Source organism: Sebastes fasciatus, chromosome 13 (assembly GCF_043250625.1).
Source record: "Sebastes fasciatus isolate fSebFas1 chromosome 13, fSebFas1.pri, whole genome shotgun sequence".
In the NCBI taxonomy this organism is placed as follows: Eukaryota; Metazoa; Chordata; class Actinopteri; order Perciformes; family Sebastidae; genus Sebastes; species Sebastes fasciatus.
The window spans coordinates 19,183,705-19,211,333 of NC_133807.1; the positions used below are offsets into that span (position 1 = coordinate 19,183,705).

Sequence of the window (27,629 nt, forward strand, 5' to 3'; positions counted from 1 at the left end):
ATCCAGATGTCTTCCTTTTCTGTACCATTAGTCTTCATTTCCTGTGGCTCCTGTAGGATGATCCACATTATAGCCGGCGATGTTTGTCTAGTTTGCCAGAATGTTTATATTCGGGTACTTCACAGAGACTTGTGTTGTATCAGTCGATCAGAGCGGAGGACTGGAAGTTACTAATATTAAGTTTAAAACTGAATCTCAAAATGTTTGTTTCTAAGTTGTAGACTTGTATTTTCTGAATGGTATTCACCCATTACATCTTATTTCCTGAACATATGTCAAACATCTACATGTTGTTATTGGATTTTTATCTTATTTTTTTGTTCTATGTGTATGTGTGTCTGTATTTGAGCGGTACTTGGAGGTTTGTGTAGGTCTTTAACTGTCCTTGGAGGTTCTTGGACAGGGGTCTGTAGATGATGGTGGCCTCCAGCTACCTCCATCATCTACAGGGGTCTGAAGAGATCTTCATCTACCTCCATGTAGATGATGGAGGTAGATGGAGGCCTCTCAGATGGGTGGAGACGTCTGTAGATGATGGAGGTAGCTGAAGGTCTCTTCAGACCCCTGTAGATGATGGAGGTAGATGAGGGCCTCTCAGATTGGTGGAGACCCCTGTAGATGATGGTGGTAGATGGAGGCCTCTCAGATGGATGGAGACCCTGTAGATGATGGAGGTAGATGAAACCCTCAGATGGGTGGAGAACCCATAGATGATGGAGGTAGATGAGGACCTTTCAGATGGATGGAGACCCCTGTAGATGAGGACCTTTCAGATGGATGGAGGCCCCTGTAGATGATGGAGGTAGATGAAACCCTCAGATGGGTGGAGAACCCATAGATGATGGAGGTAGATGAGGACCTTTCAGATGGATGGAGACCAGATGATGGAAGTAGATGAAGGTGTCTTCAGACCCCTGTAGATGATGTGATGGAGGTAGATGAGGACCTCTCAGATGGGTGGCGATAACTGTAGATGAGGACCTCTCAGATGGGTGGAGATCCCTGTAGATGATGGAGGTAAATGAAGATCTCTTCAGACCCCAGTAGATGATGGAGGTAGATGAGGACCTCTCAGATGGGTGGAGACCTGCTAACGGAGGTAGATGAAGGCCTCCGATGGGTGTAGACCCCCGCAGATGATGGAGGTAGATGAGGACCTGTCAGATGGGTGGAGACCCCTGTAGATGATGGAGGTAGATGAGGACCTTTCAGATGGGTGGAGACCTGTAGATGATGGAGGCCTCTCAGATGGGGGGAGATCCCTGTAGATGATGGAGGTAGCTGGAGGCCTCTCAGATGGGTGGAGATCCCTGTAGATGATGGAGGTAGATGAAGATCTCTTCAGATCCCAGTAGATAGAGGTAGATGACCCTCTCAGATCGGTGGAGACCTGCTAACGGAGGTAGATGAAGGCCTCCGATGGGTGTAGACCCCCGCAGATAATGGAGGTAGATGAGGACCTGTCAGATGGGTGGAGACCCCTGTAGATGATGGAGGTAGATGAGGACCTTTCAGATGGGTGGAGACCCCTGTAGATGATGGAGGTAGATGATGGAGGCAGATGATGGAGGCAGATGATGGAGGTAGATGAAGGTCTTAGTAGATGATGGCGGTAGATGATGGAGGTAGATGAGGACCTTTCAGATGGGTGGAGACCCCTGTAGATGATGGAGGCAGATGATGGAGGTAGATGATGGAGGCAGATGATGGAGGCAGATGATGGAGGTAGATGATGGAGGCAGATGATGGAGGTAGATGAAGGTCTTAGTAGATGATGGCGGTAGATGATGGAGGTAGATGACGTCAGCAGCCTCAACAGGGTGAGCCTCGTGGCTGCTGGCCCTTTAAGAGGAGGAGGAGGAGGAGGGGTCGCTTGGAGCATCTTGTCTGCGGTGTTTTTGTGTTTCTCTTGTCAGTGAGCTCTCCTCCCGGGCCGAGCGAGGCGTGCTGAAAGGATCTCCATCCAGAGGACAACAGGTAAGAGCTGCTAACAACATCTCACCTCTCCTCTGTCTCTCCCCGGTTATCGGTGTCTCTCCGTTAAACGTTGGTTATAAATCCTTTACAGACGAGGCGCCTCCTGGAGAGGAGACTTCTTTTGTGTCCTCCTGCTCGTTACCTCTTTATCCCTTTATCCCTTTATCCCTCCAAAAAAACACCCCAGCTCCAGATAAACTCATATTACTATCTAATGTTCAGATTAATGATGTTTCATAGAGTATTTATTCACCTTTAAGAGGTTTAAGTCTCATAGTCGCTCCTCCTCTGGTGTGTTTTTGTTCAGAGCATCACTGGAGGCGCTGAAAACCTCCATCATAATAATAATATAATAAATAATATCATCATCATAACAATATTTATATATTGTGAATCTGTCAAACTGGAATGTGAGTTTGCATTGAGCCTATATTTAATTGGGTTTTTTATTATAATAATAATAATATATAAAAGCATTAGCCCTGTTTAATTCACCATTTACAGTCTTGTATAAACTGGGAAAAAAAAGTTTGGAAACTCGTGTTTAGTAAATTATTTCTCTGTTGTTACAATGCTAATTGTATTTTACATGGTTGGAAAGCCTGTTTATTTACCTTCACAATAATGTACAACTTAATGTCAAACATGTGTCAGAAAGGTGTTGTGTAACCTCAGTGATCTCTTACTGTATGAAGCCATAGTTTGTTGTTGTTGATGGTCTTTCTCTCTGTTGGTAAGAGTCTATTTGTGACCATTGTTGATCTTTGCTAAAGCAGTGTTCCAGTGTTTGGCTTCTTTTTTTGCTCCCATTTTTTTGCCTTATTAGGCATACCTCCAAGTTGCCCTATGTTGCCAAGAAAACTAACATAAACTGGGAAAAGAAAGTTCGGAAACTTGTGTTTGGTGGATTATTTCTCTGTTGTTACAATGCTAATGGTCATTGTATTTGACATGGTTGGAAAAAGCCTGTTTATTTACCTTCACAATGATGTCCAACTTGTAAGGATCATGCATTTGTGGGATGAGCAGCACAGCTGATTATGTGGGTAGCGCCCAAGAAGAATTTGCCAAAATGCTCTGCCAATGGTAAACAGTGTATTCTCCTGTTGGTATTGACTCTTGTTTTGAGTTGTTTGGTGGATTGGATGATTGAACTCTCTATCAGTAACAAGAGCAAACAAGACATATTGGCTATTTTACACTTTATTCATTTAATACCCCGTCAGCAGCCTCAGTGCAACACAAGCACAAGTTTCCAAACTTTTTTCCCCCAGTTTATACAGAGGGGGTTTTACCATGCAACTTTAGTGGATTAAAGCAGGAGTGTCAGTGTTGCAGCTACACTGTGTGTTGCTGTGTTGCATTGGCAAATCTTTCCCCACCCTATACCTCATTTTCTGAACGAGCAACACATTTTGTTTCTGTCTGCCCTTCATTATGAAACTTTTTGCCTCACACATGATCTGTTGCATTGTAATTTTTCATAAAGCAAGAAATGAGAAGCTGAGTGCAGAGACTCCTGGGAGAGGGTGGGACCAGTGCTTTCTGCAAAGTCTTCATTACTTCCAGATGTTCCGTCAGCTTGTCTTGCACTCAGATTTAACTGGTCTGGCCGCCTGTATAGCCGGTCAGTTTATGTCTTGGGAAGATGGATGATGAGGGCTGATGGAGATGTGTGTCAGCTGGGCAGACAACTTAGAAAACTAAGAAGCTTATTAGAGGCACTTAAATGGATTTCCCTTAATAAACTAATGCCTTAGGTCTAGCTCTTAGGTCTTAAGCAAAGATTCATCTAATAGATGTCATCTATTAAATCAATCAAACTATTTTGTTAATCGATTTGAGTATTCTTTTAAGAAATAAAAAATTAAATGTGAATATTTTCTGGTTTCATTAATCCTCTATGACAGTAAACTGAATATTAGGGATGACAATCCGACTTTTTCAGTCCTGATACCGATACCTGGGCTTTCGGTATCGGCCGATACCGACTACCTATCTGATATCAGTGTTTAATCAATAATCTGTATGCCTCACTGTGTGGAAGTGACTGGGTTCATTCTTTTATGTGTAATGGTGCCTTCAATTGGGGTCGTGTTTACCGTGTTCACGAGATGAGTCCATATGAACGCCCCCCCTCATGTCGTATTCACGACCTCGTAGGGTGGAAAGTTTCTGAAAGCTCCAAGTTCATGAGTTGTGACATGTTTGTTGATGTTGTCAGAAATGGAGGAGGCCTTGGAAGTTAATTTATCGGCGCATAATACGTTAATATATTGTAATTTTAGTTCGGAATTTTATAATATGTCTGAGGAAAATGTTGATATTTCCAACGGCCTCATCTTTTACCTCCGTCATTATGCCTTTGCATTTACTGCATTATGTTACCCGCTTGCTAGCGTGCTAAATTGTTAGCCTCCGTGGCTTCTAGACGCCGTCAGTAACGTTAATATTGCCGTTGCTTAGCAGCGGTGTTTGAACGCCAAGCATATCGTGTACACGACTTCCCATGTTGTAAATATGACCTCACGAGTTTCATTTGAAGGCAACATCAGGCTTATCTTAACATTGCTTTCCTAACTTTATAAAACAAAATGTAACAAATGAATACATAGATATACGTTTACTGTATGTGATGGAATAATTGATACACAAGTTATCTTTGGAAGGAAGAGGTCCGGAGCTGATGATGTCTTACAAAAGAAGGTTTATTGAAGCTTGATCAAGGAGAATTGTCAGGTCTCCACAATAGATGCTCTCTGCGTGAAGGCCTCACAACTCTGCCCTTCCTCCCTGGTGCTCAGTGTCTTACCCCTTATCATGTTTTGACTTACTCCGTTCCTCTGGCATCTCTGACCCTGGTTGCCCTAGCGACTGGCTCTACGGTCTCCACTACAGGCACAGCTGTACAGATAACGGTGGCTCCTCTAGACAGGACTCCAACCCAAGAATGTCAACAGAGGGACACTCTGACAAACACTCTGACCTTTCTACCAATAAAAGAGGAATTGATGGAAAATTCCATCACACTGACTTGTAATTTGTTATTAAAATAATAAATCGTTCACCAACAACTTGACAAAAAATCTTCAAAATTAACGGGAATTACAATTCAGTGTAAACTTTTTTAATATAGTAACAAATTGGTCAAAACAGAAATTAAAATTCCAGTATATAATTTATAGAGTTTATAAACATTGAATTTAATTGAATAGATCGGCTCCATTGTCACCGATATGCGATCCAGCTGTTTCAATCAATATCGGCCCGATATTCGATCCGGTATCGGTGCATCCCTACTGAATATCTTTGAGTTGTGGACAAAACAAGACATTTGAAGACGTTATCTTGGGCTTTGGGAAACATTGATCCACATTTGTCACCATTTTATAGATCAAACAACTAATCGAGAAAATAATCAACAGATTAATCCACAATGAAAATAATCATTAGTTGCAGCCCGAATGGCTACTTACTTCTAAAACTACTGTGAAGGCACGGCCACACATACGCAAAATTAACATTCACCACCCGTTCACTACAATTCTATGCAAGCGAAGTTGCGAAAAAAAACCATTTGCTTCCGTTGGCGAAGCAAATTCGGATTTTCGCATCTTCGAATTCATGTGGAGTTCAACTTTGGTGAACTTTCAGGCGAATATCACCTCGGCAGGCGATGGTCACTCGCGCATGTATAACGTGCCTTAAAACTAAATATGTAAAAACTAAACCTTTCTGAGAAACTGAAACTAAACTAAAACTAGCAAACGCACTCTGAAAACTAACTAAACTAAACTAAAACTTTGAATTGAAAAGTCAAAACTAAAATAAAATAAAAGCTAATTGAAAAGTCTAAAATATTCTAACCTTGCTGGTGAGTGTCTGTGTGTGTATACTGTATATGTGTATGTGCGTTACTTTGAGGACGTCATCTTGGGCTTTGGGAAACTCTGATCATTTTCTAGTTGCAGCCCTGGTCTTAACTGGCATACATGAATGTTTTCCCCCTGAGTATGCAATTGTCTTATGTTAATGTATGGATGATTGTTTGTTTATTAATGGACTTAATGTGACAGGATGTCTCATGATCTGTGTGGTACACTGTCCTGATTCATCAGTAAACACATCATTGTTGTGATGAGGGGCATGCAGAAGTTGACAGGATGTGGGGGTGTAGTCATCACTCCATCATGCATACAATACACCACTGTCCCGCTGCTGTTGTGTAATGGGCTGCTGGCTGTATTAAATCACCAACCGGCGGAGAGCCAACGACTGTAGCAGCTGCATGGCACTCAGACGGGCTCTGTGCTGTCATTCAGGGGCCGTGGCTCCAATATTCAGTCTAATATTTACTTAACTGCAGGGATTAGTTTGAGCCAGGTGTACCTAATAAACAGGCAACTGGATATTTCCTGATTGTTTTGAGATCTAATGTGTAATAATAGTGAAAACTGACTCTTCCTCGTCTGTCTGGGGGGACCCCCTGGAATCCCATCGGAGACCCCTGGGAGTCCCTCAGACTGAATCTCTGCTCAGGTTTGTGTGCAGCTGGTATTTCTTTTTTTTCTAACCGAGCTGGAATGTGATTGTCTCATTACAGCTTTTGGACCCAGGGGTGCAGTTGAGGAATGCAGGGTTATAAACCCCATTTGCACACTGGGCCACACGCCGGGCATTTAACTGGTTTAGTGAGGATAATGAAATTACACCCTGAACCTGCACAAGACTGTCTGTCACTGTCTATAGGGTCTATTGCTGATTAGACAGATTTACTGCATGATGAATGCACTGTTCTGTTAAAACAACACACAGTGTTCATGATCATTTACATCACTGAAATAGGGCTGGGCAATATGACGTTATATGATGTCAAAAATAGGGCTGTCAATCGATTAAAATATTTAATCGTGATTAATCAAACATTTTTATCTGTTCTAAATGTACCTTAAAGGGAGATTTGTCAAGTATTTAATACTCTTATCAACATGGAAGTGGGCAAATAGGCTTGCTTTATGCAAATGTATGAATATATTTATTATTGGAAACCATTTAACAACACAAAACAATGACAAATATTGTCCAGAAACCCTCACAGGTACTGCATTTATCATAAAAAATATGCTCCAATCATAACATGGCAAACTGCAGCCCAACAGACAACAACAGCTGTCAGTGTGTCAGTGTGCTGACTTGACTATGACTTGCCCCGAACTGCATGTGATTATCATAAAGTGGGCATGTCTGTAAAGGGGAGACTCGTGGGTACCCATAGAACCCATTTTCATTCACATATCTGGAGGTCAGAGGTCAAGGGACCCCTATGAAAATGGCCATGAAAGTTTTTCCTCACCAGTTTGGAGCGTTATTTAACCTCCTTCATGGTAGTATGCCATGGTCGGTATATAAAAAAAATAGGTTTTACCATGTGGTTATTTCATATAGACTATTTGAATTACCATCAAACATGCTATATTGTAATATATATCATTATAGAGATATGAAATGACCTATATTGTGATACAAGATTTTCGCCATATCGCTCAGCCCTAACTGCAATAAAGAAAGTTAGATCTCTAATGTCGTTAACAAGACTTTTTCAGTGAATATACATGCAGGCAAGTTATGTTTTTCTTTTTATTGTAGCTGCACATACCCCATTTAGATCAGAAAACATTATCAGAAACCGAAACCATTTGTTATTTTTTAGTCGTCCAGCCTCCAAAGCCGCCTATACCTTTTTCACACCATCACAACATCATGTGATGATTAAACCCAAAGTTCTTAGTTGCATTAGAGGTTGATTAGTTTATAAAGTAGGGATAAACATACGGCCCAGTATTGGTCAAGACAGAGAGGGTTAATGCTCCTACTTAACTATATTGATTGGGGCAGCCGTTTTCAGTGAACATATGGTCTAATCTGGCTTTTGAGGTACTGGAGACAGTGATTATCTGCCTAAATAATCTCACTTGATCTCCTTAATCACTCAGAACAGTAAGATGGACTTTTCTGTCCAGTAAAGCGACGCTTAGCACGACTTTCAACAACATCTTTTTCGTGCTTTTTCCTACAAATGTGCAACAATTTCCACTCCAGTCTTTTCAAAATAAAACTACTTAGTTAGGTTTAGTAAAAGATCGACTTGGTTAGGATTAGGCAACAAAACTACTTAGTTAGGTTTAGGTCAAGTTTGTGGTTTGGGTTTAAATAACACCGGAAGTGCTGTAACTTAACTACGGACGTTACGTGACAAATAAGTTCACTTGGGACACAAACACCGGTGAAAGTCTTGTGTTTTTTGACCCACCCATCCAGCCTGACCTCCTGACACCCTATGCTGCGTTCACTGCTCTTTATACTTCCTGGTTCACAATTACGTGGATTACATACAAATTCATGCTGACCATTTACGGAAAAAAAAGGGGAAATACATGTACACAAATCAATACATCAAATGTTGTGACTATTTCAGGAACTGCTGTGTAACTGCGCTGGTAAAGCACACGCACGTGTTGGACAGGTTCGCTGTTGTGGGTGTTTCTTCCTGGCCGGTTTTATTGTCTTTGTGTCCGCAGCTCTCACTGAATCAGGAAGTAATTGATTAGAACACCGGCAGTAAAGTTACTTCCTCTGCTGTGCCGTCAGCCCGGCACCACAACACACGCTGACCTGAGTTTGTAACCCCAACGCTGCTCTGACCGGCTCCACGCCATCTGGACTTCGTCTTCCTCCCCTCCAGACCCCACAGTTTCCTCAAAACAGTGCGGCGCTCTGGCCTCTCTGCTTGGCATCACTCTTAATCCCCCACCTCCACAACTGCACAGGAATTTTCTCCCAAATGCCCCCTTTTTTTTTTTTTTGTCTTTTTTTTCCGGTGCCGCTCCTTGCCGCTCAGCCCCACCCTTGCTCAGTTTCCTGTTGGAGGTCAGCTACAATGACCAATAGCAGACTGGCGGGTGTTTACTCTGCTCCTGTTCCAGGAGTAATGGGAGCTGGCCAGCCCCTCCTCTTGGCCGTAGACTGCTCAGCCCAGCGCCGTCTGCTTCTCCATACCACCACTCCTTAATGTAAAAAACAGGGCTTTTTGCTAAAGGGCAGCGAGTCCTGGAGGGGACGTCCCACTGGGTTATGATTTCATTCACTGTCCTGAGTTTAAAGCCCCAAATTAGTCAAAAGCCACATGTCCACCAGCAGCACAAGAGCACACTGTACTGCCATGTTGATATGAGATCATCTGGCCTCGTCACACATGGTGAAGGCCTCGTATGTCAGGCGGTGACGTACACCGTTCGGCCACATTATGCTCGGTGACAACTGGCTGTTGTTGCTACCACATTTAGCATTCTTTAGCTGTTCAGGGGTTTGTTGTAATGTTTTTTCTGATTTATTATTCATGCAGGACCATTTGGCTGAATGAAGCCATCTGTGCTGCAGAGTGAGGAGGAGGACAAAGGCGTCTTAGTAGATACATCAACAACCGTGTCTCCTGTTGTGATCTTTATGTAACGCCTAAAACTCTTCTCCACGGCTATATTAAGGTCTCCGCAGGCCTGAGAAGAAAACCTCCGAACAACAATCAGCTTTATTTAAGTGCAGCTTCTCCGAGGGATTCTCCATTGTCGGACTATTTTTAGGGGTGGAATGCACAAATGATGGTAATCTTCTAGGCGGAGCCATTTAAGATTATGAGGAAAGGTCCTTTGAAACAGTATTGTGAGGAGTTATGCGATCTTTCTGATGTTATTCCTGCGTTAACAGCAGCAGATTATATTCTGGTGATTCATACTGGTGGAGTCCAAATCTGAGAACAGTCATGGTCTTCTCATTCGAGAACTTTCCATCTCAAACTCTCAGCAGCATTTCTTTTTTTTCTTCCCCTCCTCCTCCTTCTCCTGCAGTTTTGCCTTTCTTTCCTCACATTCCCACCCTCCCTCACATTACTGTACTGTTCTCCTCTGCTTTCTTCTTACCCCTTCTCCTTTTTTTTTTTTTTTTCTTTCCCGTTTACGCTCTCCTCCCCTTGTTTCTCTTTCTCCTGGGCTGGGAGGAAGTGACTGGGTTGTTTCTGGATCCTTTGGGAGTAGAAAGATGGAGCTCCCTTTTCCTGTAACCCTTTCTTCATCAGACTGTTGCCACATGTCGTCTCTGCTTTGCCACATCAATTAGCTTGTAGGGCTGGGACGATACACCTATCTCCTGATTCCATACTATCACAATACTCGGGTGCCGTATTGAGATTTTACAAGTATTGCGATTGGATATTACGATTTATTGAGATTTTTTGTTAACTTTTTTATCCCTAGACCATGGGAAATAGTTGAATCATACACTTCTAGGGACTTTTACTTTGTAAAATATCTAAATTAATACAGTAAAAATGTATAAAAAATAAGGAATAAAATGTAAGGAAAGTAAAACGATGAATTAAAAACAAAAAGAAAAAAACAATCAGGGTCTGTTAAACAATTTAAATAAATTTGAAGTGTCTAAATAATCTCATAGTTTTTGCCAATTTAGAATTTTTGAGTATTACATTTTCAATTATAGTCAAATATGTGGGCCGGCTGCGGTTTGTTTTGGTTGAAGGATACACGTGACGTTACGCCGACTACAACAATTAAAGCGGTAACTTCCTTTTACCTCCACATAGACTGAAATAAAATAAATATATCGATTCTGGCATTAAAAAATCTATTTCAAAATAGCAAAAAAAACAAAAAACATTGATAATAGTTGAATCGATTTTTCCCCCCACCCCTGAGAGCCATTCTATGCTAATCTAACTTTAGAAAAACAGGCATTTTGGCATCTGTTGTTAAAATGTTGCTTCTTATTGGGGCGGATAATAAATCAGAAATTTATCACCCCACCGTCAGATTTATCACGTTGAAGTCAGACATATTAAAAGCTGCTTAATCACTTGGCTTTCATATCATCGTTGCCCTCTTACTTGAATAAATCAAGTTAAAAGCTACAGCTGTGTTTGCTGATCTGTGGGAGTCCTCAACCCTCGGACGGCGGCGTTGGGAGATCTGTGTGTTTTCATCTGAGCTGTGTGGGAGTCGATGGGAGTTCAAGTTGTCTCCTGTAACGTTTGGTATTTGTCTAACACAAGTATTTGCCAACCGCATAGCTCACTGGCTTTAATCCTTTCCCTTTGAGAGCAGCGTTTGGCATTCATACACACGTTTCTATAATTGGATGCATTCATAATATTGTGTTATTTTGCACAATTAGCGGCACAGATAGACGGACATTTTTTGAAGCCTCTGGGCACTTTTAGATGTGGATATCAATCATTTGTCCGATTTTTCCCCGTTTCTGTCAGTGTGTGGGTCCATAACAGCACTTCATCCACTGTTTGTTTGTTTTGAGGCAAATTTCCTCACCACACACTCAAACACATACATACATACACACACACTGTGTGTCTCTGAGATGCCCCTCCTTGCTTTATATTAGAACCAGCTGTGGAACTAGAGGCTGAATGAATGGCTCTTTGTGATTTGGCCGTCGTTCCAGTCTAAAAGGTCTGTTTCTCCCCCTACCCCTCCACCCTCGGCAGTACTGGCATGACAACAATATGAAACAACGGACTGAACAACAATAAGTCTTGTTATGATATGATGCAAAGGTGTTTTTTTAGGATGTGAGACCCGCCCCCCCGCCCCAACAAAATGTCGACCACAGTTCCACAGCAGCAGCCCGACGCTGAGCAGCCGGAGCAGAATGTATGAGAATCAGCAGACACAGTCACGCAGCTTATCTGATGGACACGCATGCAGAGGCTGCAGCGCCAGCTTCGAGTCCATGAAGGGAACGCATTATAAGGCTCATGAAAAATCAGTCTGGCTTTAAAGCTGCAGTCAGTAACTTTGAGCAAATATGATAAAGTTATTTTTGCAAAAACTGTTACTATATCTTGACAATAGTGCATGAGAAAGATAATCTGTGAAAACAATCATGTTCCTCTGTGTCCTCCTAGTGCGCCTGATGGCATTTACAAGATTTGGAAAGCAACCAATCAGAGCCGAGGAGTCTCTACCTCAACCTCCGGGTCTGAAAAGTGAAGCCAAAGCTGAAGTGTCTTAAACTTGCATTCTTTCTAATAGCCAGCAGGGGGCGACTCCTCTGGTTGCAAAAAGAAGTCTGATTGTATAGAAGTCTATGAGAAAATGACCCTACTTCTCACTTGATTTATTACCTCAGTAAACATTGTAAACATGAGTTTATGGTCTCAATCTCTAGTTTCAAGTCTTCTTCAATACAGCATGATGTTCATTTAGTAAATTATTATAGAGTCAAATAGACCAGGGGATGATTTAGGGTGTGGCTACCTTGTGATTGACAGGTCGCTACCATGGCGGTGTTTTCGTCGTAGAACTTTAACCCTTTCGCAGTGTGTTTTCCCTTCATGAAAGTTAATTGTAACATTTTTGGTCATCTGAAAATATCTAAGAGAGTCCCCGATTGACAGATTGGTTGTTTTCCTTCGGCGCTCTGAAATCTTGCAAATGCCATTAGAGGAGCACCGGAGGACACAGAGGAACAAGATGTTTTTCACAGATGATCTGTCTCATGCACTTCTATCAGGATACAAAGACACTTTTATCAAAATAACTTTTTATTATATTTGCTCAAAGTTACTGACTGCAGCTTTAAGGTGATCGGTGCAGATGACGGCTGTTCCCACCAAAACTGGAGGGCGTGTGTGCCCGTGGATTTGGGGTTGTGAGTCACAGAGGCAAGAAAATAGAAAACATTGCCCAATCACATGGCAGGGAGGCTCCCAGCCTTGAATTGATTAGAGAGCCTTATGGAGAGAGGAATGGGGTGGGGGAACGTGTTGGCAGAGGAGGAGAGCAGCTTTGCATGGATTCAGGCTTCATCCAGGCTGCACTACAAGGAGGTCAGAGAGTGATTGGCGTTTCATGGGGGTATATTGTTCACATCCGGTGTCAGTCAAAACCACTGGAATGTTTTTTCTGGCTTTGCAACCTGTGTTTATAGTCTTGCGGAGGCTACTCTTTTGTAACCTGTCTGTTTTTATCTCTGTGTCAACAGAGCTACACACCTCCTGATGATTACATGTCTAGATATCTCCTTTTATTCTCACGTGATCTGGGCTACAAACTGCTACAACTAAAAGCCGTGACCGCCAAAGTTCAAGTTTCCTTTATTCTGGTTTCCCACAGGTGCTGGCTGTAAGAGTGCAAGGAAAGGAAGGGAGAGTAAGGAGCCTGGGGAGGAGAGATCCCGTCCTCGCAGCACAAGCAGCTGGTATGAAGCGGAAAATAAATCTTTTCCTAATTCATAAACCATTCCCAAGCTTGAGCAGAATAGTAATCACTAAAAGGCTGAGAGAGTCAGTGGAAAAATCCATAAAGATCTTCTCTGGGTGGTGGGAAGAGTGGTATTTCAGCAATACTGACGTCTGATCCTTTGTAATGGCAATAATAATAAGGTGACTCAATGAGTGGAAGCAATGAGTTTGATAGACTTGAGAGAGCTGACCTCGAAATGAAGCCTGGCATCTTAAATTACTTTCCAGGGTGGTCTCGATCCCCTGATGCACCAAAGGCACAATAATCTATCCACATGCTGTAAATCAAATCCACTTTTTAATCCTGCATGCAAGAATTTGGTTGTGAATGAATAAACCTTAAACTGCCTTACACTGTAAAAATATAATGTGGCACAACTTATAAAAAAGTTTAGTAACAAGTATGAATGCACCGATCTGACTTTTTCAGTCCCGATAGCGATACCTGGGCTTTGGGTATCAGCCGATACCGAGCACCGATGCGATACCAGTGTTTAATTATTGAGCTGTATGCCTCACTGTGTGGAAGTGACTGGGATCATTCTTTAAATGTGCAAGGCAACATCAGGCCTCAACTAATTTAGTTATCAAAAATTGGTCCAACAATACAAAATGTATTACGTCAACATTAATCAAGGTGGCATTTTTAGTGTACAAAAAAGAAACGTTTTGCAGCGGTCGCTGCAACAGACGCGACAGTATAATGCAGTTGTTCTCGTGCCATCTCACAGGACATACCGCAGATGTGTAATTTGTGCTGGATGACCTGCATCTTACCCCCCTGAGGGTCTTAATCTTAATAGCAGAGGATGGAGGGAGTAGACCCGGCCATGTTAACTTCCGTTAGTATGGTATGCAGCTGTATGGGGAGGTAGGGGGGTGTAATGGGGGCAACAAGGCATTTGTCCTGGATGGAGCCGGTCGGGGAAAGTCGTCTGAAGAATGGTAGTGTGACGCTGGGGAAGGGCGCACACTGGTTTCTGTTCAGATGTCATCTCAAAGGAACTCTGTTTGAGAGCCGAGAGAGAGGAGGAGGAAGGTCAGCCACTCCACCCTGCAGCCATACACACTCGTCGGGGGGGGGGGGGGGGGGAGTTCGTGCACACATGCTTACACATCTGAAACACCCAATGAGCCACTGTTGGAGAAGCAGATGTGGAGGCCTGGTGGCGTGGGCGTTTTGAGGGGGTGATGTGGGACGAATGGTTCCCGGCGGGGAAGCAAAGAGACATTTTGAAGCAGAGAATAATGTGTGTGGATGTGATTTGAAGGAGTAGAAAACTTCTTTCAAAGGGAAATGCAGTGGACAGTGTGAGCCGTCTCGTCTGCTGGGCTGGGATGTTTGGTTGCTAAACTACAGACTCTAATTATATCTCATCAACTGTCCCCTGTCAGTGCTGTCCTCCACCCTGCAGCACACACACACATACTCTCTCACACACACACATAGACAACCAACCACTCCCCTTCTCGCTGTCCTGTCCTCACTTTCTCACACAAGTAGGCAAACCCAGACCGCACTGTACGACATGCAGCACATAATCAATCTAACGCTTTCATTCCATACTGGAGATAAACAGACACAAACAGACACAAGCCTCGCCTCAGATGCCTTTAGTTCATACTTTTTCACATAACTTGACTTGTGTTTTTTTTTTAGGGGATTTTTCAGATCTATGCCGTGCTCCTTATCTTCCTTTTTTATTCCTCTACAAATCTAATGTAAGGAAGTCTTAAAGAGTAACTCTGATATTTTTCAACCTGGACCATATTTTCTCATATTTTTGTGTCTAAGTGACTGATGGGGAAAACAATTTTTGAAAGTGGTCCAGTATTGAGGGATAACGCTGTAACCAGCAGCCACTAAACGAGCCGCGAGGGCAAGTGAGCAGCGTCAATGTAACGTTACGTCCACTAAAAGTGCTTGTTTTTGACGGGCTCAGTCTGTTATTTTTAAGTGTCTGACAACATTATGGAAAGGACCTTTTTCTTACCTTTCGCTTGATCAGGTCTGTTTGTATCCAAGTCCCGCTCTAGGAGAAGTCTCGTTGTGAAATCTGAATATCCGTATACTCAAGTAAATATGGGCGGCCATCGAATTCAAAGACCTCGTCCAGATTGTTGAAATCATCTAAATATGCAGTCATGTCATTGTTATCTTTTAGATAAGCTATGCTTTCTCTACTCCAACACAAAAAAACTCTGCCTGGCTGGCTCTCGCGTTTCCACCATGTATGTACTCCACTATTCCACCGTTGTCTTCCGGCAACACGTCACCACGGCAGATTTCCTAACAAGACTTCTTCTTGAGCGAGACACCTTCCATAATGTCAGACGCTTCTAATAACAATCAGAGTTTGTCATGGCAAAAACAAGCCCTTTTAGTGGACGTAAATGACGGTGCCGGTTTGCCCTGATAGCACCATATTACAGCCTGTTTAGCAGCTGCCGTCTACAGCGCTCTCCCTCAATACTGGACCACTTTCAGAAATTGTTGTTGTTATTTGTAGACACAAAAAACATGAGAAAATACGGTCCAGGTTGAAAAATATCGAAGTTACTCTTTAAAATTGACATCTAGGACGTCTGATGAATTCCTCAACTGTTAGCTACAAATATAAATCTTAGTGTCAGTGCCCTTTAAAGTTAACACTGTAATCTTTTCCTATCATTGTGGAGTGAGGAGTACTTTTGATTCTGTCAGTGTATATGCATGCATGCAGTATTTCCATGCCTCGTAGTGTGTGTGGCAATCTTGGTATGAGAGGGTGATGAAGGGGCACAGATAAGGGGAATCTCACCAGGACATTAAACTGACTGCATGACTTCAAAAATACCAAGTCAATTCAGTCAGTGTTTCCAAGTGCCCTACTTTTCACAAACGAGTAAGCACTGACGAGGGTCACAAGATAGAAGAGAGAGCAAGAGCTCGACTTAGAGACTCAGTGGAGGTTAGCAGTCCAAACTTCCCATCTTAGCTCTGTAAAGTCTACAGTAATGTAACGATGTTCTGCTTTGGATGGCTTAAACATTACATCCTCCGTTCCCACATCGTGATGACCTAGAAAGTTAATCTTTTCCAAGCAGACACTAACTCAGAGGCAGTGTCGTTGCTGGCACTGTGTGGCTCTTTCTGTTGGAGGAAAAAGCACAATACTTTGTGTATAAAGAGTGAAAAAGTATTGCCCCTGATGTGAAAAATGTGTTAAAGTTCTCAGCACTTCACTATGCTTTCTGTGTCGAAGTATGTGGAGGGAATGAGAGAGAGACGGTGAGCAGCTGAAACCTCCTGATCGTCAGCTGACGTTGAGAGAGGGGGGAAAGCACCAGAATATAACATAAAAATGAGAGAAGACACAGGAGGGGGAAGACGTGGAGAAAGTGAGGCAGAGAAGGAGCAGAGAGTGTCTGTAAACCCTAAATTGAGAGGCGAAGTTAGCGTGCACAGATGATTCCTAATAAGGTTGTAACCGGCGGCCTGAAATCTCTGTCCTGGAATTAGCTGCCAGGAAACTTTCCTCTGTAACTCCTCTTCTCTGAACGCTAAGAACAGAAACAAACACACAATCCACTGTGACCCACTACGCTCCCAAAAATGAACAGATAAAATTAGACAGGAGGGCGAGGTAGTGAAAGAAACAGTAAAAACTATTTATGACCATCAGGCTAAAAAGAACAATCGTTTATTGCCAGAATGCAAACCATATGTAGTGGAGTACTCACATCTATATAGTCCATATAATATGCCTTTTTTACAGAAGACCAGTGAAGCACAGGTGTGAATAATAAAATGATGGCTGAATTCCATTTAGCTGCGTTTGTTTCAGGGTCCTGGTGTCGTGCATGCTGTCACTCTCACTGGAGCACAGAACAGAACAGAGCCATCGATATTAGTAACATCTGCAACATCTTATTAGGGATGCACCAATATCAGATCGGATATCAAGCCGATGCAGACGGAAACAGATGGACCGGGTATCGGTGACAATGGGGCCGATCCATTCAATTCGATTCTATGTTTATATAAAATATACTATATATTATATACTGACATTTTGATTCCTGTTTCAAGGCAGGGTGGGCGATCTTGAGAAACTAGCAAGAGTACACTAGATTTTTAAAAATGATCCAGCTGAAAAACACGAGCCTAGTGTTGCCGACTCTTTTCCAATGAAAGTAGCTAGCAGCACTCGCTCCATACGTCCTTAAATCTAGAGAGAAATTCGCCAAGTCGGCAACACTGACAGTCCATTGCTTCAGCTCCCCTTCCAAAGCCACTCCCACAAAATTATCATTACGTACATAAACATATCAAAATGAATGTAAACAACGAACATGGCTATAGTTAGTACTCACAGCTGTCAAACTAGCGGCTTGTTGAAGACTCCGGGGATGCACAATGAGTGCACGGGAGGAGTGCACGCAGACAGGTAGACAGGTTGCACGTCCAATCAGTACATTCGGGCGTAATGAAATGAACGGATGGGTTTATTACAGTCCTGCGACAACCCCAGATACCGTCTTGTTTTTGTCAGAGCATTTCATTTATCCAGGATGTGAGTAACGAGTTTAACTCCTCCAGAATCTCCGGCTCCCTCCCAGCTCTCTCCCACGTCGACCATTAACAGGGCGTTATCTCCACGTGGCACCCCCCCTACGTCCCCATGCATGTAGATGAACCGTTGTGATCCAGGGCATGTTAAGGGGTGTAGGTTTGTTAGCCGCCATTCTAAAAACAACTTTACATTTAGAAATACCCAGAGACGTTTGATAGGCAGAGATCTCAGAAATCTCAGGTGGACCATATTTTCTCGCAAGCCAATCAGAGAAGACTGGGCTTTTTCTGGAGGGGGGCTTAAAGAGACAGGCGCTAAAATGGAGCGTTTCAGACAGAGGGTGAATACAGGTGTATTCAGACAGACAGTATGAGAAAAACAATGTGTTTTTTGAACATTACAGCATGTAAACATGTTCTAGTAGAAACCCAAAATACAAGTATGAACCTGGAAATGAGCACAATATGTCTCCTTTATAAATATTTGGTGTAGTCATTTATAAATTCAACAGGTGTCTGTCTCTCCACAGGTGAGAATTGGTGGGTGACTGTTTGAGGAGCAGCCACAGGCTCATTATGGCTCAGGTGCTGCATATGGACCCCGGCTTCCCAGGTGCACCTTCTATTTATTTTACTGATATTTCACCACATGATAATGAAGTTAAGATAATTAATTATTTTTGTTAGGATTTAAACTGTCAGACAACTTCTAAGTAATTTAATTACCTAAACACTTAGTAGGTCAGGTTATAGTGACTGTGCCATTCCACTTTGTGTCTAATTTGCTGATTGTTTCAGAGCACATACGTAAATAACAGTAGCCCAAAGTTAATGCTATTTTCTAAAGTCTGAGCCCAAGATTAGACGCAGATTTCCGTCTGTTTAAAGTTGATTTCCTTCCCCCTCAGGGAAACTCAACCCGCCTGCTCCCCCTTCCCTGCACGGCAAAGAACAGGAGGCGCCCTACTCAGTGGAGACCCCCTATGGCTACCATCTGGACCTCGACTTCCTCAAATATGTTAACGACATAGAGAAGGGAAACACTATCAAGAAGGTACCGATCCAACGGCGGCCACGCTATGGCTCCCTGCCCCGCGGCTATGGCTACACCGGCTCCTGGTGGACCTCCACAGAGTCTCTGTGCTCCAACACCAGCATGGACAGCCGACACTCCTCCTTCTCTTACTGCGCCCCCGGCTTCCACACGTCGCAGAGGCCCAGCTTCAGCAGTGCCCGGGTGGAGAAGACCCTTTTGGATGCACGCAGGAAGCTGGAGGAAGAGAAAGAGGGGCGGAGATTCTCCAACCTGGGCAGCATGCACAGCAGCGTAGCAGGCTCCAACACCTCTCTCAGCAGTGCACACAGCTACAACCGAGCCCACGGTGGAGGTGGATCCTACACCCCATTGAGTTCTGGCCTGTCCACCCCAGTGACCCCAACACCAGCCCACCTGCAGCACGTCAGGGAGCAGATGGCCGCGGCCCTCAGGAAGATAAAGGAGCTGGAGGAGCAGGTGAAGACCATCCCTGTGCTGCAGGTCAAAATATCTGTGCTGCAGGAGGAGAAACGGCAGCTCAGCGTCCAGCTGAAGAGCCAGAAGTTCCTGGGTCATAGTCTGAGTTTCAACCGAGGTCGTTCCCGAGGAGAGCTTTACATCGACATCCCTGAAGAAGAGGTGAGCACTGGAGCTAAGAGCAGCAACAAGCCGCTGTCTCCCACCACACCCGAGGGCTCCAAGCTTCAAGATTCAGGCTGTGAGATTGAGGACACGGTGATTGTGGGTGGAGCGCGACCAGATGCAAAGCGGGAAGTGCGCACCATCGGAGTGGGACCAGATGTGTTGAGGGGGAGTCGTCAGGTGGGAGTCGGGGTTCGGGAGGAGGATCTGGGGCTGCTGCCAGAGACGGAGGCTCTTAAGAATCAAGTGGGTCAGCTTGAGGGCCAGCTAAAGAGGACGGTGCAGGAGCTGCAGGACGCGCAGCAGCAGGCTACAGCGATCCAGAGTGTCCAGAAGGCCCCTCAGGCAGAGCATCCGGTCATGGCTACCAGCGTGGGCTGGCAGGAGCCACAAAGCTGCAGTCTGCACACTCTGGTCAGCTTCACACAGCTGCCCCAGCAGAGGGAACAGAGAACTGTGGGGATCCAGGTGTACACACTGGAGCAGCCCACCGTGGTGGAGGTGGGCACACTGCTCCGAGCAGAGACCTGCAGCTCCCCCTCCCTTCAACCGGCTGCAGGAGTCGTGGAGGGTCACCACAGCGGACAGGCTGAAGGTCTCTGACACTAAATCTTAAGATAATAAAGCAAGATTAACTGCATTACCATTGGATTGTATTAGATTGTACAAGTGTAATCTGACAACTCAGGGTGTATGAGCTTCTGTTAAAATGTCGGATACAGTAGTTTACTTTTATTGTATTGTATTCCTCCAGTAGAGTTTTGATCAGTTAAGGCTGAAAAGTTGAAGTCTTCTTTCTGTCTCACAGATGCTCCAGTTGAGTTGCCGATTGCAGTCAGCTCCAAGCAGGTGCGCGACGTCCTTAAGAGCGAGTTATCCACTTCGGTACCTGTAGCTAATCCTGCCATCGCTGTCGGCACATCTGGTAATCAGATGTCTTTGTTGCATTCAAAAGAAGAAGAAACACACCTGCATACATCCACAGAGGCTGTCCAGTCACAAGAAGGCCCTAAGACAGGTAACTGGACTGTTCAAAACACCCCTTGACCATCACTCTAACTTTGTTCCTACTGTGTGTCTGATCACTGGTATCTTTTCCAGCCTCATCTCCACAGTCCTCTCTGAGGTCCATAATGAAGCGGAAAGCAGAAGGTGAACCAGGATCTCCCTCTACAAAGAAGAACCTACAGTTCATTGGAGTCAATGGAGGGTAAGTGTCAGTCAAAGGTATACTGTCAGAGTTATAAAGTAGAAATGTTGCTTTATACAGTGATAAAACAGGTGGGAGTTGCAAAGACATGGTCAGTGTCGCCGCTAGACACATGCGCATCATGAGCATAGCTGTGTGGCACCACGTGCCGGAGGGGGCACAAACAGCCTGGCCATGACACTGCTCAAGAACTGATTCCAATTGTAAGATCATAGTGATCAATGAGACAGGCATAGTCTAAGAATTTAGACTTTTAGATTGTTAAATTATGTTAGAAATAGGCTGCAGTTTTTTGGCCTATTCAAACAAGACAATTTCATTTAAAAGATATATATATCAGCTTACATTGTTTTTTTTCAATGTTACTGTTACTGGTGCATTCTGGTCACATTTTTTTCTTTTTCTTTTTATAAAAACAAGATTTGATCTTCAAAAAATCTTTTTCAAAATAGGAGTCTTGAAAAAATGGGGTGTCTCACAATCAAAGCCAATATGGAAGCTATATTATAAGCAGGTTAAGAGGCTATGTCAATCCTGTATGCACAAAAATAACACTGTTTTAGAAAGTTTGTGAGCGCACAAAAAAAACTTTGCACTCACTTTTGCGCATGCAAAAAACAGGTAGGGGCACCAGCTAAAATCTTGCCTAGGGCACCAAATTGGGCAGGGAGTTTGACAGTGAAACGTGTTTTTGTCTTGCAGCTACGAGTCCACATCATCAGACGACAGCAGCAGCGAGAGCTCAGATGAGGCGAGTGACTCCAGCGAATATCATGAAGCCAGAGAAAAACTAGAGTCAGCGGCCCAGCACCAGCAAATAACCCACAGCCAGGCTTCCCAGCCTCCAGAAAGCAACAGCGTACCTCAACAGACTGCCGTCATACTACCAGCCGTCATTCCAGACTCACAGCAGAGTCCCAACCAGCCTGCACCTGTAGACACAACCCCCCAGTCACCAGCAACGGACACTGCCTCCGACTCCACTCCTACACCTCCATGTCCAGCAAACGATGCTGCCTCTACAGAGACTGTCACCCTGGAGATCACCTCCACATCATCAAGCACTGAATCCACTCCTGAACAAAGCTCAGTTACTTCAACGCTGTGTGTCACTAAAACCACTGAGATTACCGAGCAGCAATACACCGTCCAGTCAGAAACAACCGTCCTCTCCAGCCAGTCAGAGCCAAAGCCGGCAGCTGAAAGCATCCCAAATAACACTGCCACAGCGTCTGCCAAGCAAGTCAGGTAAATACACACATGGTTGACAGACAGACTGATATAATGGTACTTTATGGTAGCCTGTGAATGAGCATCACTGATATTGTCTCCTCATCTGTCTCAGGCTGGACCTGAGTGACAGCCTGATGTCAGCTCTTCATGCCCTGCAGAAAGCCCTGGGGGAACCCAACGCCTTCAGCCAACAAGGAGCAGTAGGTGTTCATTTTATTCACTTTATCTAACCAGGATAATCCACTCAGTATCAACACTACTTTCCAGGAAAACCAGGAGTGTCCTTTTTTAAAAGTGATCACACTGACTCACACTGATCTCTAAATGTTTGAATTAGCCCAGACAACATAAGCTTTTGTAACAAAAATAATGAGAAAAGGGTTTGCTGCGCTGAGCTCTTTCAGCATTTTTGCAAGTACTGGCAGAGCCAACAACATATTTCCTGTGTTTCTGCAGAGGTTTGGTTTCCAACAAACCCTTTTCTCATTTTTGATTTTGCTATGCTTATTATGGTCAGTCTGCATGCCTGTGAGCTGTGCTCTTGCATTTCTCTAACAGTCTGTCAAATGTGTCTCTAATCGTCCTCATTGTGTCTGATCTCAGAGGGCGGCCTACACCACCGTGCTGCAGGAGTGGCTGCGCGTGTCCTGTCACAAAGCGGCGGACACGGTTGTTGTCAAGGCCTATATGAACACCTTCGGCTCAGTCTCGCCTCAGCTGCTGGAGTTTGTGATCAACATGGCAGACGGCAACGGGAACACGGCGCTTCACTACACCGTCTCCCACTCCAACTTCCCCGTGGTGAAACTGCTGCTGGACACCGGTGAGCAGGGTTATTATAGTAAACTGAAACTGAAATGAAAATAAGCAGAGAAAAATATTGTTAGTATTGTTAAAACCATATCCTCTAAACTGAAACGATATTTCCTGGTCATAAACTAATGAAAATAAGATAAAAATGAACGGAAATTCATTTCAGTTGTAGTTTTTTTATCTATAATATATCACTACTGAAAAAAGGAGACCGTGAGTTTCCATCAACCACAGAAATTAAATGGACTTGACTCTCCAGGAGATGGCGCTATGCTGCAATCGCTTCAGATCAGACACAAAAGTAGCACAAATATTAAACATTAAAAATGATGGCCGTTCCCACTCAGTTTTCCAAACATGTATTTTGCATGTACTGTATACAGCTACTGGAGCTGCAACGATTAATCGATTAGTTGTCAACTATTAAATCAATCACAACAATTTTGATAATCAATTAAACAGTTTGAGTAATTTTTTAGAGAAAACAAAGTCTGAATTCTCTGATTCCAGCTTCTTAAATGTGAATATGTTCTGGTTTATGTCAGTGAACTGAATATCTTTGAGTTGTGGAAAAAAAAGAGACATTTGAGGACGTCATTTTGGGCTTTGGGAAACACTGATCCACATTTTTCACCGTTCTCTGACATTTTACAGACCAAACAACTAATTGCTTAATCAATAAATAGTCGAGAGATTAATCGACAATGAAAGTAATCATTAGTTGCAGCCCTAATAGTTACATACTTCTGAGAGATTATAGCTGGCCCTAACAAAAACAAACTAAAACTACTGTGAAGTCCCGGTCACACATACACAAATTAAATATTCGCTTCACATTCGTGTGTGTATGTGTGTATGTGCGTGAGAAAAAAGTGAAGAGAGAGACGAGATTAGATGTGGGTGATTTAAGTGTAGAGGTGGGTGATATGGGCACTAAATGTCCATATCCATAAGTTAAGAATATTAACTAAAGCATTCAAAATCATATGAAAAAGTTAAACTCCTTTTCATCCCATTGAGTCAGATGTTTAAATGTTTTCCTGTATTCAGTCATCAGGTTTGAGTGTCACACGTCTTTTAAACACGTCATACATCCCTGTGTTTGTTTGTGCTGCTGTTGTATCACCTGTCACTCTGATCGCCCTCTATACCTAACAGGCCTGTGTAACGCTGACAAGCAGAACAAGGCGGGCTACACGGCCATCATGCTGACGGCTCTGGCCGCCTTCCACTCTGACAATGACCTTCAAACCGTCCTGCAGCTGCTGCGCACGGGGGATGTCAACGCCAAGGCCAGCCAGGTACGCCCTCTACTGCTCATTATGTGTTACTGCACCTCCACACACACCCAAACCCCTGTGACTTGCAGAGCATTTACATGAACCTTTAACTGCAGCATGTAAACAAATGCAATGACAGAAATAAAGCTCTGAAATTAGACCAACATGTTGAAAATGAGTTTAAAGATTTGAAATGTTTGTAGGCCGGTCAGACGGCGCTGATGCTGGCAGTCAGCCATGGTCGAGGGGACATGGTGCGGGCGCTGCTGTCCTGCGGGGCACAGGTCAACATCCGTGATGACGACGGCTCCACAGCGCTCATGTGTGCCTGTGAACACGGTCACGTGGACATTGTGCGTCAGCTACTGTCTGTGCCAGGCTGTGATGTCACTCTCACTGACAATGTAAGCATATATTTCATTTCCCTGTCTCTCTCTTGTTTTTTGGGGGTTTTTTTTGGACAAGTCCTACCCAAAACCCATCATCTCACCATCATCCTCTCGTTTCTCACAGGACGGCAGCACTGCTCTGTCCATAGCCCTGGAGGCCAGCCAGAACGACATCGCTGTGCTTCTGTATGCTCACCTCAACTTTGCAAAGCCTCCTTCCCCTGTGAGTACTTTGATTCATACAACTAGTTTGTGTGTTCATGTATTTTTTTAGTTGTTTTTCAGTTCAAATTAAATACTTAATCCTATAGCAGGAAATAAAGAAAAAAAATAATAATATTAATCTTATTATTATGATGTCATAGAATAATCATAACTCAGAATCACAAGTTTTTTATATAAATAAAAACTTCACCTCTGTATTATCGGGTATCTACAGTATACTTGGTCCCAGCTAAGGACATAAGTAGTTGCAACTCCAAATCACACCAACACTCATTAATTACATCAATGTTTTCCAAAATAATACCTTGTTTTTTAAACTTTGTCCAGGTTTCACCGAAGGCTCCTCTCTTGGGTTCCTCTCCTCCTGCCGGTGAAACAAAATAAAGCCTGCTACAGCCAATCCACAGTAACTACTCATATTACAGTGTGATTTTTTTTTCGTTTTCATCTGTGTAATTAAGAGCAACAATGAGTTTGCGTTTGTTTTCACCCTCCATAATTTAAGTACATTATAATGCAGATAATTACATGACAGCGTGCACCACTGTTATCCATTTCTTTTTGTACACTGTGATCGAAAACACGGATTTCTTCCGTGGTACAATCCGAAGAACTGAACATCTAGCGGCTGTATAGACATCTGTCCAGTCTTGCAGTGATCCAGTCGTCATCACCGTTTTTAGTGGCACTTACAAGTCAAAACTCTTCACTATACAGTTCATTATTATACACTTGTTGTTTTGTTCCATATGAATATCATATTCGTAGCTTTATAGAGCGATGTGTTTTCATTGTAATGTGTACAATAGCTCTTACAAAGTAGCATCATTATGTGTGTGACCATCACATCACGTCATTTGGAATAACAAAAGCCTCTCATGGATAAGTGTCCTTGCATCAAATAGCTCGTTGGTGCTACAAAAATCTGATACAGAAAACACTACTTCAACAGTATATCAATATTTATACACAAGATTTATTTACTCTAGAGTATTTTTGATATTGATTTTCTAAAAATTTTGACTTAATTCAGGACCTCAGAGGATCACAATTTTTATTTCCAAAGCAATGGTTAACTTATTACACCTTTTCAAACCAGAGGACAAAAATGTATTTTATGTGTCGACCACATTTCCCAAAATAAACCCAAAGATGTATCTCTCCTATCTGCTCTGTGACACTGTATATTGTGGTGATAATATTAACACAAGTCTAGCATAAGTGTGAAGGAAAGAAAGAGGTCAACATTATTCTCTGAAGGCTACGGTACTATGGTGTTTGTATTTTTTATACGTGAAGGTATTCTGGATGGTAGTAAGGAAAGATTAGAGTGTATCTGTGTTTGTAATATTGTGTGCGTTTATGATTTAACGAGCTTTGTAGAGAATTGACTGAAAGCACTGGTGTAGCCACCTCCGCTGTGGTCATACTGGTAAGACTTGTCAGGGAACCAGAAAGTGACTGATTGGGGGTCTTTAAAGGACGTGCCGTGTAAGATGTGAATATCAAAATAATATATGTCCATATAAACTGGTAGTTATTATGCCTAAAATCAAATTCAAAAGTGCTTAGGCTATTGATGTCAAAATTTCTATTACTTTTTAAAGACTTTTTCACAATTTTCATATTCACTTTTAAGCAATTGAATTTTTATAAAGGTTCAATTTTTTTTAATTTAAGTATCTATCTTTTTATACATTTAGTATTTTTAAGCTCACACCTACTTTATGTAACCGCACAGCTCTTTAGTTTATGTTTTATGAAGGTTTATGTCAAATTCTAGACTGTGTTTCTCCTCTTCTAATCTGTGCATTTTTGGATAAACAATGAATTAATAAATGTGGACCACACTGTTTCTATCGTATTTATTTAATGTTACTTTTGTTTGCATGTAAGTTGCCATCAGTGTTGTAAAACAAGGTAAAACAGTTTGCACTAGGAAGTTCTAATAAAGTCATGTAGCTCATGATAACAGTGGGTCTCTTAGGGGGGAAACATTGTTCTTTTTCTTCCATATGTTTGTTTCATAAAAATATACTACATATATTTTTTTAAAAATATTCTATTTCTATGGCTTTATATAGAGTGCTACAGGTCTTAAAACACGGAAACGAATTGGCATTTTAGCATTTTTGGTTCCCATGTCTGGAAGTCAATGGGTTTTTTGAATGGGTTTTAATTGGACGCATGAAACAAGGTATGTGGTTAACACAAGCTTTCTGTTCTACGACATAAAATACATAATTAAAAACCCCACTCGTTAATTTTTAAGCCTTAAAGTGGCAGTAAGCAGACAGTTTTTGGCATCATTGGGCAAAAATCCCATAATAACCTTTCAGCATATTATAATTCAAGTGTTCTGAGAGATAAGTAGACTTCTGCTCCTCCTCATGGCTCTGTTTTCAGGCTTTAGAACATCTAGCCCGTGACGGGAGACTTGGAACAATCACAGGTCATGTCATTGAGAGAGTTCCTATTGGCTGTGCTCCCGTCATTTGACCGGTACTTGGCGTTCCTTAAACAGATTTCACAATGGCGGCGGCGTCACAAACTTTCTCATTTGACAGCTAAACCGTGCACTACAAGATGATTCTGAAAACATTTGAGGAGAGAAATAGGCATTAACGTAACATAACATTGATTCATATTTGATCAGCGCTGCCTAGTTTGACCATTTGGTCGGAGTTTGCGAGCAATTGAAAGCCGGCTCTCATAGAAGGCAGATGGACAGCAGACCTCAGATCAGCTCTTACTGCTTGTTTTCCTCCAGTAAGTGAAATCTTGCAGATGCCGTTAGGAGCACTGGAGGACACAGAGGCACATGATTTTTGTCAGGTTACCTGTTTCATGTACTACTGTCACCATATAGCGACCGTTTTATAAAAATAACTTTTTTAAATCTCGCCTACTACAGCTTTAATATGTCTTAAAAAAGGCGGTTAT

At 42.9% G+C, this 27,629-nt stretch overlaps 1 protein-coding gene across 2 annotated transcripts; it reads left to right on the forward strand.

Annotated features, from left to right (window-relative positions):
* Positions 1-1,853: 1,853 nt before the first annotated feature.
* Positions 1,854-26,539, forward strand: kank2 (KN motif and ankyrin repeat domains 2). 2 transcript variants are annotated; one of them, XM_074657406.1, is made up of 13 exons: positions 1,854-1,977; positions 13,176-13,260; positions 18,389-18,471; positions 18,767-20,131; positions 20,345-20,554; positions 20,638-20,746; positions 21,449-21,994; positions 22,092-22,179; positions 22,583-22,802; positions 23,951-24,093; positions 24,276-24,476; positions 24,586-24,684; positions 25,014-26,539. In XM_074657406.1, exons 3-13 carry the CDS (start codon positions 18,435-18,437, stop codon positions 25,068-25,070), a joined length of 3,075 nt encoding a protein of 1,024 aa, XP_074513507.1. In that variant the 5' UTR covers positions 1,854-1,977; positions 13,176-13,260; positions 18,389-18,434; the 3' UTR covers positions 25,071-26,539. The 2 variants fall into 2 exon arrangements, with proteins under 2 accessions (XP_074513507.1, XP_074513508.1); XM_074657407.1 differs by lacking the exon at positions 13,176-13,260 and having other exon boundaries at positions 1,895-1,977.
* The last annotated feature ends 1,090 nt before the right edge of the window (positions 26,540-27,629 follow it).

What these genes read in the sequence shown, in the direction of transcription:
- kank2 (XM_074657406.1), top strand. Translation starts at nt 18,435, where the DNA reads ATGGCTCAGGTGCTGCATATGGACCCCGGCTTCCCAG. An exon ending in CCACAGCGGACAGGCTGAAG is followed by an intron (nt 20,132 to 20,344) that starts GTCTCTGACACT and finishes TCTGTCTCACAG; the next exon opens with ATGCTCCAGTTGAGTTGCCG. An exon ending in TCAACGCCAAGGCCAGCCAG is followed by an intron (nt 24,094 to 24,275) that starts GTACGCCCTCTA and finishes AAATGTTTGTAG; the next exon opens with GCCGGTCAGACGGCGCTGAT.